Source organism: Schistocerca gregaria, chromosome 1 (assembly GCF_023897955.1).
Source record: "Schistocerca gregaria isolate iqSchGreg1 chromosome 1, iqSchGreg1.2, whole genome shotgun sequence".
NCBI classification, from domain to species: Eukaryota; Metazoa; Arthropoda; class Insecta; order Orthoptera; family Acrididae; genus Schistocerca; species Schistocerca gregaria.
Genome location: NC_064920.1, coordinates 722,443,848 through 722,462,075, shown reverse-complemented (window position 1 = coordinate 722,462,075; position 18,228 = coordinate 722,443,848). Strand labels below are relative to the sequence as shown.

Genomic DNA, 18,228 nt, shown 5'->3' with positions numbered 1-18,228 from the left:
AGGTCGAATCGATGAAGATACAGCTACAGTAGTTTGATTCAGGTCTTAAGCTTAGCAGTTAAGCTTTACCAGGTAGCCATTGCTATGCGTCAGGTGCTCCGTCCAACGATTGCTTCATCAGGAAAGAGGGAAGGAGAGGAAAGACGAAAGGATGTGGGTTTTAAGGGAGAGGATAAGGAGTCACTCCAATCCCGGGAGCGGAAAGACTTACCTTAGGGGGAAAAAAGGACAGGTATACACACGCGCGCGCGCGCGCGCGCGCGCGCGCGCGCGCGCGCACACACACACACACACACACACACACACACACACACACCTGCTCATACACAGACACAAGCAGACACACACACACACACACACACACACACACACACACACACACACACACACACACACACACACCTGCTCATACACAGACACAAGCAGACATTTGTAAAGGCAAAGAATTTGGGCAGAGATGTCAGTCGAAGCGGAAGTACAGAGGCAAAGATGTTGTTGAAAGACAGGTGAGGTATGAGCGGCGGCAACTTTAAATTAGCGGAGGTTGAGGCCTAGCGGATAACGAGAAGAGAGGATATACTGAAGGGCAAGTTCCCATCTCCGGAGTTCTGACAGGTTGGTGTTAGTGGGAAGTATCCAGATAACCCGGAAGGTGTAACACTGTGCCAAGATGTGCTGGCCGTGCACCAAGGCATGTTTAGCCACAGGATGATCCTCATTACCAACAATCACTGCGAATGGACAGTTTGTTGCTGCTCATTCCCACATAGAAAGCTTCACAGTGCAGGCAGGTCAGTTGGTAAATCACATGGGTGCTTTCACATGTGGCTCTGCCTTTGATCGTGTACACCTTCCGGGTTACAGGATTGGAGTAGGTGGTGGTGGTGGTGGGAGGGTGCATGGGACAGGTTTTACACCGAAGGCAGTTACAAGGGTAGGATCCAGAGGGTAGGGAAGGTGGGTTGGGGATTTTATAGGGATGAACTAAAGAGGTTACGAAGGTTAGGTGGATGGCGGAAAGACGCTCTTGGTGGAGTGGGGAGGATTTCATGTAGGATGGATCTTATTTCAGGGCAGGATTTGAGGAAGTCGTATCTCTGCTGGAGAGCCACATTCAGAGTCTGATCCAGTCCCGGAAAGTATCCTGTCACAAGTGGGGCACTTTTGGGGTTCTTCTGTGGGAGGTTCTGGGTTTGAGGGGATGAGGAAGTGCCTCTGTTTATTTACCAATTCGGGAGGGTAGTTGCGGGATGCGAAAGCTGTTTTCAGGTTGTTGGCATAATGGTTCCGGGATTCCGGACTGGAGCAGATTCGTTTGCCACGGAGACCTAGGCTGTAGGGAAGGGACCGTTTGATGTGGAATGGGTGGCAGCTGTCATAATGGAGGTACTGTTGCTTGTTGGTGGGTTTGATGTGGATGGATATGTGGAGCTGGCCAATGGGCAGATGGAGGTCAACGTCAAGGAAAGTGGCATGGGATTTGGAGTAGGACCAGGTGAATCTGATGGAACCAAAGGAGTTGAGTTTGGAGAGGAAATTCTGGAGTTCTTCTTCATTGTGAGTCCAGATAATGAAGAAGTCATCAATAAATCTGTACCAAACTTTGGGTTGGCAGGCCTGGGTAACCAAGAAGGCTTCCTCTAAGCGACCCAAGAATAGGTTGGCGTATGAGGGCGCCATCCTGGTAGCCATGGCTGTTCCCTTTAATTGTTGGTATGTCTGGCCTTCGAAAGTGAAGAAGCTGTGGGTCAGGATGAAGCTGGCTAAGAAAATGACGAAAGAGGTTTTATGTAGGGTGGCAGGTGATTGGTGTGAAAGGAAGTGCTCCATCACAGTGAGGCCCTGGAGTGCAGAATATTTGTGTATAAGGAAGTGGCATCAATGGTTACAAGGTTGGTTTCCGGGGGTAACAGACTGGGTAAGGATTCCAGGCGTTCGAGAAAGTGATTGGTGTCTTTGATGAAGGATGTGAGACTGCATGTAATGGGTTGATCTACGTAGGCAGAGATACGTTCCGTGGGGGCTTGGTAACCAGCTACAATGCGGCGGCCGGGATGATTGGGTTTGTGAATTTTAGGAAGAAGATAGAAGGTAGGGGTACGGGGTGTCGGTGGGATTATGTTGTTGATGGAGTAAGGTGAAAGGTTTTGTAGAGGGCCTAAGGTTCTGAGGATTCCTTGAAGCTCCGCCTGGAAATCAGGAATGGGATTACCTTGGCAAACTTTGTATGTAGTATTGTCAGAAAGCTGACGAAGTCCCACAGCCACATACTCCCGACGATCAAGTACCACGGTCATGGAACTCTTGTCAGCCGGAAGAATGACGATGGATCGGTCAGCCTTCACATCACGGATAGCCTGATCTTCAGCAGTGGTGATGTTGGGAGTAAAATTAAGGTTTTTTTAAGAAGGATTGAGAGGCAAGGCTGGAAGTAGGAAATTCCTGGAAGATTTAGAGAGGGTGATTTTGAGGAAGAGGAGGTGGGTCCCACTGTGACGGAGGATGGAACTGTACCAGTCAGGGTTCATTTTGGATAGTGTCTTGGGGAGTTGGATCATTAGGAGTAGGAGTAGGATAATTTTTCTTCATGGTAAAGTGATATTTCCAGCAGAGGACAAGTGTAGGACAGTAAATCTTTGACGAGGGCTGTTTGGTTGAATCTGGGAGTGGGCTGATGGTGAGGCCTTTGTATAGGACAGAGGTTTCGGATTGGGAGAGAGATTTGGAGGAAAGGTTAACTCCTGAATTAGGGTATTGTGGTTCCAGATTGTGTTGATTGGAATTTTGAGGTTTTGTGGGGAGTGGAGCTGGAAGTGGGAGATTGAGTAGATGGGAGAGACTGGGTCTGTGTGCAATGAGAGGAGGTTGAGGTTTGCTGGAAAGGTTGTGAAGGATGAGTGAGTTGCCTTTCCGGAGGTGGTAAACAAGGAGATGGGATAGTTTTTTGAGGTGGAGGGTGGCATGCTGTTCTAATTTGCGGTTGGCCTGTAGGAGGGTGCACTGAATAGACGGTGTGGATGTGGGAGAGGGAAGATTGAGGACTTTAATTAAGAATAGGAGTTGACGGGTGTGTTCATTGGCTGAGTTGATGTGTAGGTGAAGGATTAGGTGGGTGAGGGCAATGGATTGTTCTGTTTGGAACTGGTATAGGGACTGATAGAAAGAATGGTTACAGCCAGAGATGGGAACTTTAAGTGTGTGGCCTTTGGGGGTAATTCCAAATGTCAGACAAGCCTGAGAAAATAAAATATGGGAGGGTAATCTGGCTAGGGCGAAGGCATGTTTGCGGAGGGAATGTAAATAAAACTTAATGGGGTCGTTGTGGGAGTGTTGTGAGGCTGACACGGTATTAGAAGGTGGAAAGTGTAACATGAGGCTCAAATGAAAATAAAAATATATGGGGAGAGGTAAAGGTGAACTAGAAAGCAACTGGAGATCTGGTGCAGTATACTTTTCGGGACTGGATCAGACTCTGAATGTGGCTCTCCAGCATGGATATGACTTCCTCAAATCCTGCCCTGAAATGAGATCCATCCTTCATGAAATCTCCCCACTCCACCAAGAGTGTCTTTCCACCATCCACCTAACCTTCGTAACCTCTTTGGTTCATCCCTATAAAATCCCCAAACCACCTACCCTACCCTCTGGCTCCTACCCTTGTAACCGCCATCAGTGTAAAACATGTCCCAAGCACCCTCCCACCACCACCACCTACTCCAATCCTGTAACCCGGAAGGTGTACACGATCAAAGGCAGAGCCACATGTGAAAGCACCCACGTGATTTATCAACTGACCTGCCTACACTGTGAAGCTTTCTATGTGGGAATGAGCAGCAACAAACTGTCCATTCACAGTGATTGTTGGTAATGAGGATCATCCTGTGGCTAAACATGCCTTGGTGCACGGCCAGCACATCTTGGCACAGTGTTACACCTTCCGGGTTATCTGGATACTTCCCACTAACACCAACCTGTCAGAACTCCGGAGATGGGAACTTGCCCTTCAGTATATCCTCTCTTCTCGTTATCCACTAGGCCTCAACCTTCGCTAATTTAAAGTTGCCGCCGCTCATACCTCACCTGTCTTTCAACAACATCTTTGCCTCTGTACTTCCGCTTCGACTGACATCTCTGCCCAAATTCTTTGCCTTTACAAATGTCTGCTTGTGTCTGTGTATGAGCAGGTGTGTGTGTGTGTGTGTGTGTGTGTGTGTGTGTGTGTGTGTGTGTGTGTGTGTGTGTGCGCGCGCGCGCGCGCGTCCGTGCGTATACCTGTCCTTTTTTTCCCCCTAAGGTAAGTCTTTCCGCTCCCGGAATTGGAATGACTCCTTACCCTCTCCCTTAAAACCCACATTCTTTCGTCTTTCCCTCTCCTTCCCTCTTTCCTGATGAAGCAACCGTTGATTGTGAATGTTTGAATTTGGTGTGTATGTTTGTGTGTCTATTAAGCTACCAAACAAAAGCACTGGCAGCAACATCTTTGCCTCTGTACTTCCACCTCGACTGACATCTCTGCCCAAACTCTTTGCCTTTACAAATGTCTGCTTGTGTCTGTGTATGTGCATATATATCAAGATGATGCTGGCAGGGGATAGACACACAAACAAACACACAAAATTCAAACTTTCGCAACCAACGGTTGCTTCGTCAGGAAAGAGGGAAAGACGGAAGGATGTGGGTTTTAAGTGAGAGGGTAAGGAGTCATTCCAATCCCAGGAGCGGAAAGACTTACCTTATGGGGGGAAAAAAGGGCGGGTATACACTCGCGCGCGCGCGCGCACACACACACACACACACACACACACACACACACACACACACACACACACACACACACAAGCGGGGGGGGGGGGGGGGGGGGGTGGTTATCGCCTCTTTGGCGAGACAATGGCAAGAGACTGCTATTTGTTGTTACTTACACTGCTGCTTTTTTCAATAATGATCAACAAAAACGAAATAATAGACTGCGTATGATAGAAGGTGCTCTAAACGAGAGTTTAGCGAAAATTTTTCTCTGTTTGAAAATCTTTGCAGGTGCCTCTTCAGTACATTACATTCTGCACAGAAATTAGAGTCATTTAAGATTTAAAAATCTAGTTAGTTGCTGTGCTTCATTTCTGGCTGTATCACTATTCAGCATAAGCATAATATGAATATAAACATGACACAATACATATATTCTTCCACGTTTGCTGTTGTCTCACTCTAGTTTCGCAGTGTATTAGGCAGACCGGATTTAAATGAAATAGCAGCAAACATGAAAGAATACACGGCATAGTGTTTACATTCATATTATTCTTATTGTAAAGAGAATATTGCATGTGATTCACGATTCATAAAAGTTCATATTAGCAACCATCTCTTGTCACAGTAGGAAAAATTTTAGAACATAAAGCTTGCCATATTGACATACATCCCAAACAGTCTTGCCAGTCGGATTTTCATAGGCCTAGTAGATTTTTAGCGATGACTTCAAATGCAGAGTATGTTGTTGTCTTCAGTCTGTAGACTGGTTCGATGCAGCTCTCCACTCTTTTCTATCCTGTGCAATGCAGAGTAGCAACACTTATAAAATAAGAATGAAAATAACTTAGAAATTAAACGCTGAAATTTAAAACAAAATTTTATTAGCTTTGTAACACATCTTATACGAAATGTTTAAAATATAAGTCACGATTCTGAATCACTATCACTGGATTCTTTGTTGCTCATTTCTTCATACAGAGCATCATTCTCCATACCACCCAGTGCATTGGATATCGAACATTTTTTAAATGCTTGTTACACACTCGGATTTGGAACACACTTCCATGCCTCATAAATCCATTGGCACACTTGCGACAAACTTATGCGTTTTACACATCCTGTTGGCGTCAGTTGTCTGTCGGTTTTCGAAAGCCAGTCTGTGTAAATGCGTTTAAGCTTGTCCTTCAATGGTTTATTCAAAAAGATGTCAAGTGGTTGCAGAACTGACGTCATCCCTCCTGGAATTACTGCCAAGTTCGTTTTGCTTTCCTCTCATTTTTGTTTTACTGCAGGTGTTGTATGGCCTGCGTACTCATCTAATACCAACAGACTGCGTAAACCAAACATTGCGCCAGGACAATTCCACACACGCCTAATCAATTCCAGCACCATGTCCTCCGAAAATCAGTTTCGTTTGCTCATACAATTACAGTTTTTGGAAACACTTCCGATTTCGGTAAAGTCATTTGCTTCAAAACTATGAATGGGAATAATTTATGTCCATCTGCTGTGCAAGCAAGCATAACGGACATCCACTGTTTTTCACCCACTGATGTAAGAAAAATTATGTCTTTCTTTCCTTTGGCGTCAACCGTATAATTTGATGGTATATCAGAATATAGGTGAGTTTGGTCAGCATTTCCTATCTGACCAAGAAGATATTGCTTTTCTGTGCGTCGCCTAATTATGAAGCACTGAAATTTCACAAGTTTTTCTTCATAATTTTTCGGCAGCTTCTGTGCAACTGAAATTCGCTCCGAAGCAAAAAGCCCCAGCGCATATGAAGCGACTAGACTTAAAATTTTCGATTTTTTGCTCTCTAGCAATTTCATGTGCCTTAATTTTTAAAATTTCAGCGTTTACAGGCTGGAATTTCTGTCGCTGTTCCTTAACAATTCATTAAAATCACTTCTATTGCATGTTATCGGCCACACTTTGGCCCACTAAATGCTTTCCTGTTACTTGAGCATCCAAATAATTTCTGTCTCTGCAGTCGCCATCGCCTGACGTTGCTCTCATCAATTCCGTATTGTAGACCTGCACCACGATTAGAACTTTGTTCCACAAAACAAATAACACCCCTCTTGAATTTGGCACTATAATGAAAGCGCTTCATTATGGTTCACTAACACCAACAAGCACTTCACAAAATTTCACGAAGCAATAGGTGCCGCTACGTGAAATATTAATAAGCCCCTTCGTTCAACTCGTGCAAAGCCTTGTGCATTGTTGGTATTTTTGTGTAAAGAAATTTATTTTTGTTGCTGCAAATATTTGAAAGGCTGCTACATTCGAAGATGACCAATACGGAATTTCTATTTACTTCAATGGAAACTCAGAGCAGTGAAAAAAGCTCTACCTTTTTTTAATTTATTTACAGACGCAGAGGTTTTGGTGCCAGTATTTATCTTTGGGCCTGCAAAGCATGCCTGTGCAGCACTACATATATTCGACGGTACAAGTTAGTTGTGGCGGCACCTACCAACATTTTTCAGAACTTCTGCTTACTTCGCACTTGGTTCTAAGCCACAGGCGGTTTTTTGGATTACAAAAGCCGGAAAAAAAAAGTGCGGCTTAGACCTGAGTAAATACGGAACTACAAGGACCAGTGTTTTTGGGAATGGAAAAAGGGCACGTAACATAATATTCAGATGTAAGATTTAATTGTGCATCTGTTTAGCATTGTACGTGTTGTGCAAAACGATTTCCTTCTCTGTTTAATGTCTGCCATCATTGGAGCTATACAATGACCATAATATTACCTGGCTCTACCTCTACTAATATAACTCTGCCTTTAATCAGACTAGCTATGTGGCTCTTGTATAAAAAGGGGTACTGTAAGTGATGCTGAAGCTTACCCAAAGAAGCCATTGCAATGCCACAACCAAAAGTTCACTACCATGGATAAAAACTACCTGACAAACAAAGGAACATTGCGTTTAGATGCAAGATTTAATTGTGTATTTATTTCAATTTGTGTAATTCATTGAAAATAAGTTGATTTGTAGACAGGCCATAAAGATGGTCATAATATTGATAGATTTTTCTGTATACTACATCATGACTAAACTACATAAATGAAATGCTGTGCTTATGAATTAGGATAGGCTTTTGTGTTTATCTCCCTAACTTGGGAAAGACATGTCATCACGGATTTATTTAGCATTTAGACTCTAAGGGTTGTCTTAACATCCCTGCATCTGTTCACCATTTTTAACTCCTCATTAGCAGGTGCAATAAGTACTTTTATCAAATGAGTAAATTGTAAATGGTTTTACTGTTATATAGCTTTACTTGCATGGGCTTGCCAAGGACAGCTCATTCTAATCACGATCGGTTTTACAGACTACCTATATCACAAAAAAAGAGTAGCAGACCTAGCAAATCTATAGCTAAGGTTTTTATAATCATGTTCCTTTGCATCCTCGACATTCAATCAGGGGTATGTCAAATATGTACATAACACACAGCTACCAATCTTGTATACAACTTTGGCATTAATTTTATCAAGATATGGTTGAGTTAGATATCTGATACTACACAACTGTTATTTCATTAAGGGCATGTATTTCATCTTAATGTTATTAGTACCTGCTGACACTGTTACAGAAGAGAATCTTAGGTTACAATGCTCTCAGGATACTTTAACAATTTTTTCAATGTATTTAGTATTTTATTGTTCCATTTTGAATCTCAGTCTAGTAAGAAGAAACATTTATTTCACCTAATAAATGTAGATAATATGGGTTACATCTATTGAATTCTGTGTGCAAAGCTAGACTTAAATTTTAATTGTGATGCTGACGAGAATGTAAGGTCTTTTACAGTCCTCCTTTCACCCCATGTGATACAACTTACCTGTACTTGAACTTAAGGCTCTCACAACCAGTGGGAAACATTTGTTTCTAAATTACACCCCTGTTCACTGTTATTGTGTAACGCACCATGATGGCTCCCTCCAATGTCACCAGTGAGTGTTGCACCATCAATTCCTGAGGCACACACCACCAAGCAAGTGCCACCACAACCTCTCCCCACCCCACCCCCTATGCCAAATCACCAATGCACTGTGTCTCAACCAATGTACCACCTCAACATCATACCTCACCCCCCCCCCCCCACCACCCCATTACCCTACTGCTCTTCAAGGACTACTGGTCTCCTAGTTTGCACAGGCAAGCCACGTCGTTCCAAAGCCCCTGAAGCTTTTCATAACTAAGAACTTATGAAATATTCCAATATTGTAAACATATGCTCCTCAGTTCAATAGATTTACAATTATTCAACACTCACCCTCCTCTAGCCTGTAATACACATATTAGGGCAATCCACCTTCCCAAGGGAGTACCAGATGATCTTTTACAATCTCTTAAAGTCTCCACTCCTGCAGAAGAAGTAACAAAAGTGCAGTCACCAACCTGCCAGAAGGGTTTTAGGAGTATTTTATTGAAAACTCTGGGGTGGAAAATTCTTTCCCTCTCCAGCTACGAGTTGTTGTCTGACCGAGGGACTGCTCCCATGGCCTCTGCTCCATAACTGGCATATGTTGCAGGGCAAAGACAGTTTGCATGGTTGAGGACTGCTGATGGGGAATGGCTTGTGAACATCGTCTTCAGGCTTCGGACCAATAGAAAGTGGGGTACAGTAGACGTGAGCAGAGCAGCAGGCCCAGAACTGACACCCTCTGTGCAACCGTATAACACACCTCACTCCTGATCCACTCCATAACTTAGCCATGATGACTCCTCCATTAAGTTGTTAGCATGCTCGCCATCCCCAGGTATGCCCTTTGTACTCCGAGTGCTGAATAGTAGTGTGCATCCACCTAAATCATTGCCAATGTAGGATGCCCACTCCTTTGCTTTCTCTTGACTCCTGCACATGCCGAAACCCAAAAAGTTCTAATCTGTGAGCAGCTCCTCTCCACAGCTTCCAAAACTCCAAAGATTTTAAGGTTACAAAGAGACCAAAGTGCTATCAACAATATCACATGGATTACAAATTCACTCCAGCCTGTGCACTACTGATTACGTGAAACACAATTCTTCAGAAGAATCTTAAGGCCAACTTACTTTGAATCTTCTTTCGCTCTTTCATAATTATCAAGGTTGCCACAGGTTTCCCAAAGTGAAATTCTCTGATTTTCAGATAAGTTTTAGAATTTGACTCTGACAAATTTTGAGATCTCAAGGCTAAGTAAAGACATAAGTTGACAAAAAAATGTACAGACTTCTGTAATTCTCCCTTGTGTGAGCAAAAATGTTAAGTACTAATATTAACACCTTCTGTAATGAACTATTTTTAGATGGCGAAGGCAAGCCAAATGGTGTATGTGTTTCATTAAGACCATTATTATTTTATTTCAATAAAACAAAACACATTTGGTGACAAAAATACACATTTCCTTGGAGTTGCAAGGCAGATTTAAAATACCTTTACCGAGTTCAAAAAAAGCCTCTTGAAAAAAGTGTACAACGCAGGGAAGAACTGTGTAAACCAACACTATAGGTGACCACCAACAAAATGTTGGTTCTACTATGCTCGTTATTGTCGATTATTAGTCACTGTGTTACAGATATTTTGCAATTTTTCTTCTGAGAAATATTTGAGTACATTGCGTACAAACTGCCAGCGACTGTCACAATTTTCTTCTTCTTATCATCCATAATTTCTAATACATAGATTATTTTCGAGGTGCCAAAATGTACTAGACTAGATAAAATGTCTATAAAACGCAGCACTGTACAATGTACTTGCATTCAGATAGTCGCAATTCCTGAAATCCATCGTCCATGGCCTCTTGCATGACAAGGAGCACCGCAGTGTACAGTCCATGGATAAACTATGAAAATGCGCCGCATTAAGCCACACACAAACAGACCCGGCCTGCAGGCAGATCGGTGACATTAGATCTGATGGGCAGGGCTTGCACATTAGTGGGAAATGATGGGCATCAGATCGACAGGCCCAACCCATTAGAGATACCTGCAGAGATGGCCTGCAGTTTTGGCTCTTTGTGGAAGTCCGCCTGTGTGGTCGGCTATTCACGTGTCAGACACCGTGCTGATGTAATGAGACCACATTGATCATTCCATGCAACAGATAACTTGCACAAATAGTCTGAAAATCAATACTAATGAGGTAGCAACTCACCAAAAAGATGATCGCTGAGCTGCAGACAGGCTCATAGAAAAGACACTCACACTCTCACAACTAAACTTTCAGCCATAGCCTTTGTCAGAAAGTGAGAGCAATACACACATTTACACAGTCACTCATGCATAACTCATGCACATAGGACCACCATTTCTGCCCACTGCACCAACAATCACTGAGAATCCGATCCAAACAAACCACTTCTCATGTGCATCGCATCAGCAGCTCCTAGGCTAGTGGCAAGAAGTGGTGGAAGTGCTGACTGCAAGGTGAGGGAAATGTAGGAAGGGAAGAAGCAGTAAGAATGAGGGAGTAGGGAAGCAGTGCACATACTCAGCTGCGCCCAGCCAACGACAATGTACGACATCTCTATTAGTATTAAAACTTAATTGTCTGTGAAAACTCAATGTTAATTTCATGTTTAACGTAATTTTTAAATGACATTGTCCTTCTGTTGTGTTTCCAGTTGACATTTTCACTATTCTGTAATCTCAGTGATTATTTGTGTAAATTTAAAGTAGCACTACATTGCCTACATGTTTCTTAGTTCCCCATGTAAATTGTTTGTATTCTCTGTATGTGAAGTTACTATATTAATCAATGAACAATTTTGTGTACATTTTTTTTAAATGGCAGTCCATTGCCTATTTTTTTTACTCCAAACTACATATTTGTTAAGAAAAATGACTTGTCCTATATCATGTGTACTTTGTACAATATGTGATCCACAGGATAAATAAATAAATACAAATACAAAACATACCATTTCATTAAATGAGACAAAAAACGAGATTTTTTGAGTATCCTACCCCCCTCCATTCGCCTCCCAATGTCCCTTTATGTTTTAAATTCTCTGATTTCCAGAACTTGTGGCAACCCTGATTATGATTTCTGCATCTCCATTTATTTTTCAAAGTAGCATTATAATTATCCACCTCTCTTACCATTGCAAATTTCTTTTCCATACCCCCCACCCCATCCTCTCCTTTAATTTATTCTGCTCAATGCTATCCCTTTACAAGTAGAAACATTTGTCTATTTTGAAGATATGCAACTTGCTGGTGTAGGGCACCAATTTGTTTACATTATTTTGATACATTCATTGTTAGCCAACAGCTTTTAAGAACATGCAATGCAGCAAAAAATTCGATGGAGTATGAAAGACTGGAAGCAATAAATTAGAACACACACATTAACAAACAACATATTACTTTGACGGTGACAGCAACACAACAATAAAAAGAAAGCTTCACTTAATAAATCAATCTTGAGTTTTAGGGAACAAAAAGTGTCTTGTTGCATCAACAGAGGAAATAAAAGAAATATGACAGGAAGATAGCAACATTCTGGTGCAGGTAGCAAGTGAATCCCTCTCGACAACAATTAAAACTTTCGTTTCATCCCCGTATATCTTTACAATGAATGGCAAACATGGTTGAAATGAAATTTTGGCAGGGAGCTTCATAGGGTGTGGCAGAAATGGCCTTTATGAAAGAACTGAGTGCACAAATATGAGAGATGCGAAGAGATATTCCCCCTCAAGTAGATGCCTAGCTGGTAAGATTGTTTCCATAGTGCAAGCAACTCCTTCTAAAGACAACTTTACATCACATTTACAATCTGAGCAGCAATATATAACCAAAAAATTCCAAAACACCATAGTATGCAGTCAGAGCATCCTCTCCCTTATATTATCCATCCTTTTATTATTATATAATTTTAACAATGTGCAGTTATATTTGTGGTATCCATTACAGATGAAATCAAAGTTCTTATTATTCTAATTTAGTGATTTGGTAGTAAACAATGCAAGATCATAAAATCTTCCTAGTATCAGATGAAATGAAATGAAGAGTAAATGTAAAAATAATATATTACATGTATTTGTAAAATTTAAGGTCAACATGCCAAGCTATGAAAAACTGTAAATATTAAGTATATAGTTTCACCATAAGAATTTAGGTAACTATATTAAGTTTTATATCAAATGCTCAGCACTCCAGCACACATCTGACAATATCTTTTTTTATTTTATAGTAGCCCCGTGGCTCAAGAGCTGTAAATTTCATGAAATTTACATTGACTAGCATCACAAATTGATAGTGGCTAGGATGGGAGCAGTGGAAGTTGCAAGCAATGGGAAGAGAGTGCACAGTAATGATATAGGCTAGACACAGCAAAGACAGAGCTTGCATTTGGAATAAGGTGAGCGAGAGTCTCGTTTTGGTTTTTTGCATCTAGGTCAAGGTACAGTGAAGACATGTCAAACTTAGTTTTTCTGGGTGGCATCCAGCCGCATGTGAGCACAGTTATAATACTTATAAATTCCAGGAGTGAAGTAGAGTTATGTACTTAGTAAAATACAGCTACATTGATGATAAGACCAGCAATGAACTTCAGCCATTAATTATACTAAGATACTAGCTGAACCATCGCTTACCTTTTGCAATTACTGATTGAGTGCAAACTTCACCCCTGGTTGTTAAGTAATACTTATTCAAAATCATTCCAACTATAATTTGATACTTTTATGTAGTTCAGATTCTACGCATCAAGGGCTTCTTCGAAATGCACTGATGTATGATCATACTCAGACAAATAAACTGTTTCCCCTTCTATCCAACCTTTTCTTTATCTTTCTATTATTTCTTGTTTTTCAGTTCCTTGCAACTACCTCCATCCCTCATCTCTCACACCCCTTTCACGGCATTATATTGTTGAATAACTTTGTAATTTTAGTAAATACTCTTTCCTTTCCCCTGGTGTTCACACACACACACACACACACACACACACACACACACACACACACACACACACACTACACCTTCCTTGTCAGAAGAGATCTTCATCATCCATTCATTCTAATGGAGTATCTTGTTTATGTCTGCATGCCTTGCCTTTTTCCTCCTCAGTATTTTATTGAAGACAAGACGCAGCCTTCAGCTAATATAATTTATTTGTGTTGTACAAGTTTCACTCAGTTTTTGCTATCACTGAATGTGGCTTTTCATTCTTCTTGGTACCAAAATATCTCTCTGAGATAATGTAGATCACGAAATATTAGAAGCACTACATACCAGTTCATATGGGTTGCAGTAAAATGTTATTGTGGTGGAGTAATGACCCACATCACTCTCTGGATCACGACACATAGCTCCATTAGAATAGTGCAACGTCAAGACACCATTTTCGAATGCTGGACCTAATGAGTCAGTGACATCTCCTAAATTCCTGAAACTATAAATACATAATGTTTAACAAGACGGTTTATCTTGCACACACAATGAATGTATGAGTTTATACACTAAAATTCAATTTACATAATTAGGAATCCATCAACAGACTTCTAGTTGGGCACCACAGCCAAGATAAGTTTAAAGAAAGACATTGTTCCACTAGCCTGTATTTTAAAATAGTACTTACTACGCATTACTAGTTTCTAGTGTTGGTCATTCACAATTGCATAACAGATGTGGATACATCATCCCTGTCAAACAGATATATGTCATGTACAAGTGTCCTTAGCAAGGTCATCAATGTGTGCATCTAGTATGCAGGTGAGAATGAGTGATGCTTGAAGCTAGCAGTGTTTAATGAAGTACTATTTTAAAATATAGCCTGGTGGAACAATGTCTTCCTTGAAACAAGAGTCCTTCACTTTCACGATTTACAAATAACACAAGCATACAAAGAAGGTATCCCTCTTTTGAAGGTATGCAACATAGTTTAAATATCTAATGCTAACACTAAAACTGAATTAATATGGTATGCGATGAAAATATGAAATCAATAGTAGCAAAGGCAAATGAAATGTTTATATTTGTTAGAGCAATTCTGAGGAATATGCAACATTATGTTGAGGAAATGTATACATCCTAATCTAGATAACTGTGACAGTGTTTCTCTGAATCAATTTGCAAGGCAGCGAACATCAAAGTAATTCATGAAAACACTTCTAGATGTTGGTTCACATGGCCATTCTCCACAGCAAGCACAGAGCTACTTGTTTTGTAAATAAAAAATTTCCTTCTCTTGCTGCACTGAATTTTATTTCTCCAAGAAGTGTTTTGCTTTTTTTCAGCTTAAGGCATCATCAGTGGGATCTATAATGATACAGTTTTGTTTTGATATGTGTTATTTATAGATTATAAAACACTTCACATCTCTTTTTATGTAAATAAGTGATTACTTATTGTTCTTCATGTGTATCATTCTAGATCACACTAACGATTCCTTAAAGTGAAAAAGGGAAAATGCGCATGAGAGAAATAAAATACAGTGCAGCAATAAATGGCAGATTTCATTTACAAAACAAATAACACTTTCAGGTGCATTAACACATAGTTATGTGTACATGGAAGTGTAATAGTGTTTTCAGGAAACACAACTCCCAGAAAAAAAGATCTGCTCAAGAAACTTTATGTAAATTTAAAGAACCAGTATTCATGGCAGGGTGTGCAACAATTCTGCTGCATCCAGCATACTTCTGTGTAAAGACAATGAGAGTAAGATAAGAGAGGAATGCAGCCAGTCATTTTTCCACACATCATTTGCAAATGGAAGAGGTCAAAGGGTATCCACTGCTGATGAAAAGTGTCCTCCATTATGTGCCAAACAGTGATAATTTTGCAGGTAAGGCTCTTATGAAACGAAACATCTTTCTTGTTATGACCTCTACTGCAATAAGTTGAGCCATTTAACAAAACAAATCCATGGCAAATTGTGCAGTTCTTCTTTGAATCTTTTTCCAATTTTTCTAATAATACATTATTTTTTTAGAGTCTCAGCCCAACAAAAAATTGGATGAATGAGAGTTCTGTAAATAACCTCTATCATGTGTGAATTAAATTTCCTTAGGATTATTCCAATAATTGATCTGCAGAAGTTTACGAATAAAATAAAAACAAAAATTTTCATAAATGAATGAGCTGCATTTTAATATGGAAGAGATATGTTCTTGACGTGTACAGACGCTAACAGGGTCACTCAGCAAGAACCAAGGTCCGGTTGTTGTGATGTGGTCTGTGGTCGCTTAGCATGATATGCAATATATGGCATAGGAAAATCACTGCTTCTCTTAGTCTTCGTGGTCAAGGGTTGGGGGCTTGCATCTCCTGAGTCAACCCAATCCCATTTCAGTTGCTTTCATTGGTGGATATTATCCTACCGGCACTTCTTACTTAACCAGTGTCCTGTGTAGAAATAAATTGTGAGCACCTTGTCTTGCCTGTGGTTAAGTGCGGGATGCAGTTCTCAAAGATTCCTGTCCTTTCACTGAGCCCATCACTAAAAATTGTTTTGGGTCCTCATCTATAGCGTGAAGTAGCTTTCGCATTTTTTTACTCATTACACAAGGTAAAAGATTGTTTTGAGCCGAATGATTTCCTTAATTTTTTTCAAATTGTGGTTGTTCTACAATATTATTCAAAGTAATTGTTAACAGTCTTTTTTGAGTGACTCTGGGGCAGGGCGTTAAATGTGAGAGAGATTCAAGAATTCAGATCAGCTTAAAATTGAAAAATAAAATAAAAGTATTAAGTTTTTGTGTTATATGCACCCAGCAGCTTATCACATTTAGATCCAGGCTCCCTACTACCCATGTCTTACAGGGAACCCCTAAAGTGTGAGGTTGCATAAAGCATGTTTACAGCATTCGACGCCCCCATATACTGTGTACCATGCAACAATAATACTGGTTGCTAACGGCAACAATGGGTGGGCCTGAAATCCAATGGTGAGTGCAGCACGAGGCTACGGAGCGTAGTTGAACTACTTGGTCGACAAGTAACTCACAACATTGCTACAGTGTTAGTGGTGTTTATACAAATCAAAGCAATGGTAATGATAAACAAAGCACACATTGCATTAAATCTACAACAACAGTGTCAAATTTGAAATTTTGTCAGAAAGGGAGCCAAGGAATCAAGCATACTGAAAAAGAAGTGGCAGATGAAATATTAGCGTTTCTGCAAGAAAGATCAGTGGAATATTTGGTGTCGTATACGTTCGTCTGTGCTGATAATATACATGAAGAGTACAATGAGGACAATACATGCTTAATGAGAAAAAGTGATACTGAAACAGGTGTCGCGTCATGTAGCTCATAATCTTTGTTGGACAGAGTGCCACAAATTCCATCTCCAGAGAAACATAGTAAAGGACAATCATTGTACAAGGAGTGGGTATTAAACATAATTATATACATGGAAATCTTCCTTTCAAACAAAGCTTCAACTTGACAATGCACAGAAAAAAGGAGAATCGGTCCAAAAATTTGTAGGCCAGATAAACAAACCCATCCCATCTACGAGTAATGAATTTGTTTTCAACTCAATCCAATCAGGATCTTAAGAGGAATTACATATGAAAGGACCCCTGGAAATTAGTGGTACCAAGAGTGTTTTATTAAGATCAACTATCATTGATGCCTTAACACATTCGTATACAGTTATACCAGCTGTTGACCTTCATGGTAAATTGGTTGGAAAGTAAGTTAGTTGTTGTGCTGCAAGAAGTTGGACATTCTCTGCCCCCTATGATTCTTTCTCCTGTTCATGTTCTTGCAAGAGCAGTAGGGAATATTTATGTCACAGCAAGAAAGAGTGGGAAAATGGCTACAAGAAAACTATAATGATGGTATGAGCAATGCTTTTAGCCAACAGCTGGTCGAAATAACTAGCTTTCGCTTGATTCCTGGTCTGCATATAAAAATTTTACTTCTTTAGAGCTAACTGTCCCACCTGAAAAGCGTGTGCCACTGTAATTCATACCACTTGGAATCACTGTACAAATTCAGCCTCTTGGATGTTTGTTTTTTCTGTACCTATAAAACATAATATCACACTATTTGCAACTGCACCGTAAAGGACAGCAAGTTTCACAATATGCTCCACAACAGACTGTTTTGAATTTGGTTGCATGCCATCATATTCCATCGGTTCTCATCATCCTGTTAAGCCAACATGATTCTATGTACACTCCTTAAGAGTGGATATCTAATTGAACTTGCTGCATGGTTTGTGACTGTACGAAGTTTGCAGCAAAACTTTGTGATCACTGTGGCACACCATTTTTCATTTGGTGTTCATGGAGCAACTTAATGGTTTGTTTTGAACATGCCTTGAATAACAATTTCTACTTTGTGAAATATGATACATACATTCCATAGAAAGTTGATTGCTGCACTTCCCAGACACTCATTTTCTGGCGCTCTCCTGATGCACATGGTGTGTATCAGCAGCTATAATTTTTTGTCATAATTGTTAACACAAAATTTTCAAATGAGTTTTACTAAATAGTGAACTTGCAATCTCAGACTCAAGG

General features: G+C 40.5%; 1 protein-coding gene across 3 annotated transcripts in view; it reads right to left on the bottom strand.

Annotated features, from left to right (window-relative positions):
• The window catches only part of LOC126266771 (cation-independent mannose-6-phosphate receptor), a 599,618-nt gene that overhangs the window by 424,856 nt on the left and 156,534 nt on the right, over positions 1–18,228 (bottom strand). For all 3 annotated transcript variants that reach the window (XR_007548921.1, XM_049971299.1, XM_049971307.1), the window contains exon 12: positions 13,983–14,142. Coding sequence is in view for 2 of the 3 variants with exons in the window: in XM_049971299.1 (XP_049827256.1) it covers positions 13,983–14,142 (160 nt within the window). In the remaining variant the exon portion in view is untranslated. The remainder of the gene's footprint in view (positions 1–13,982; positions 14,143–18,228) is intronic.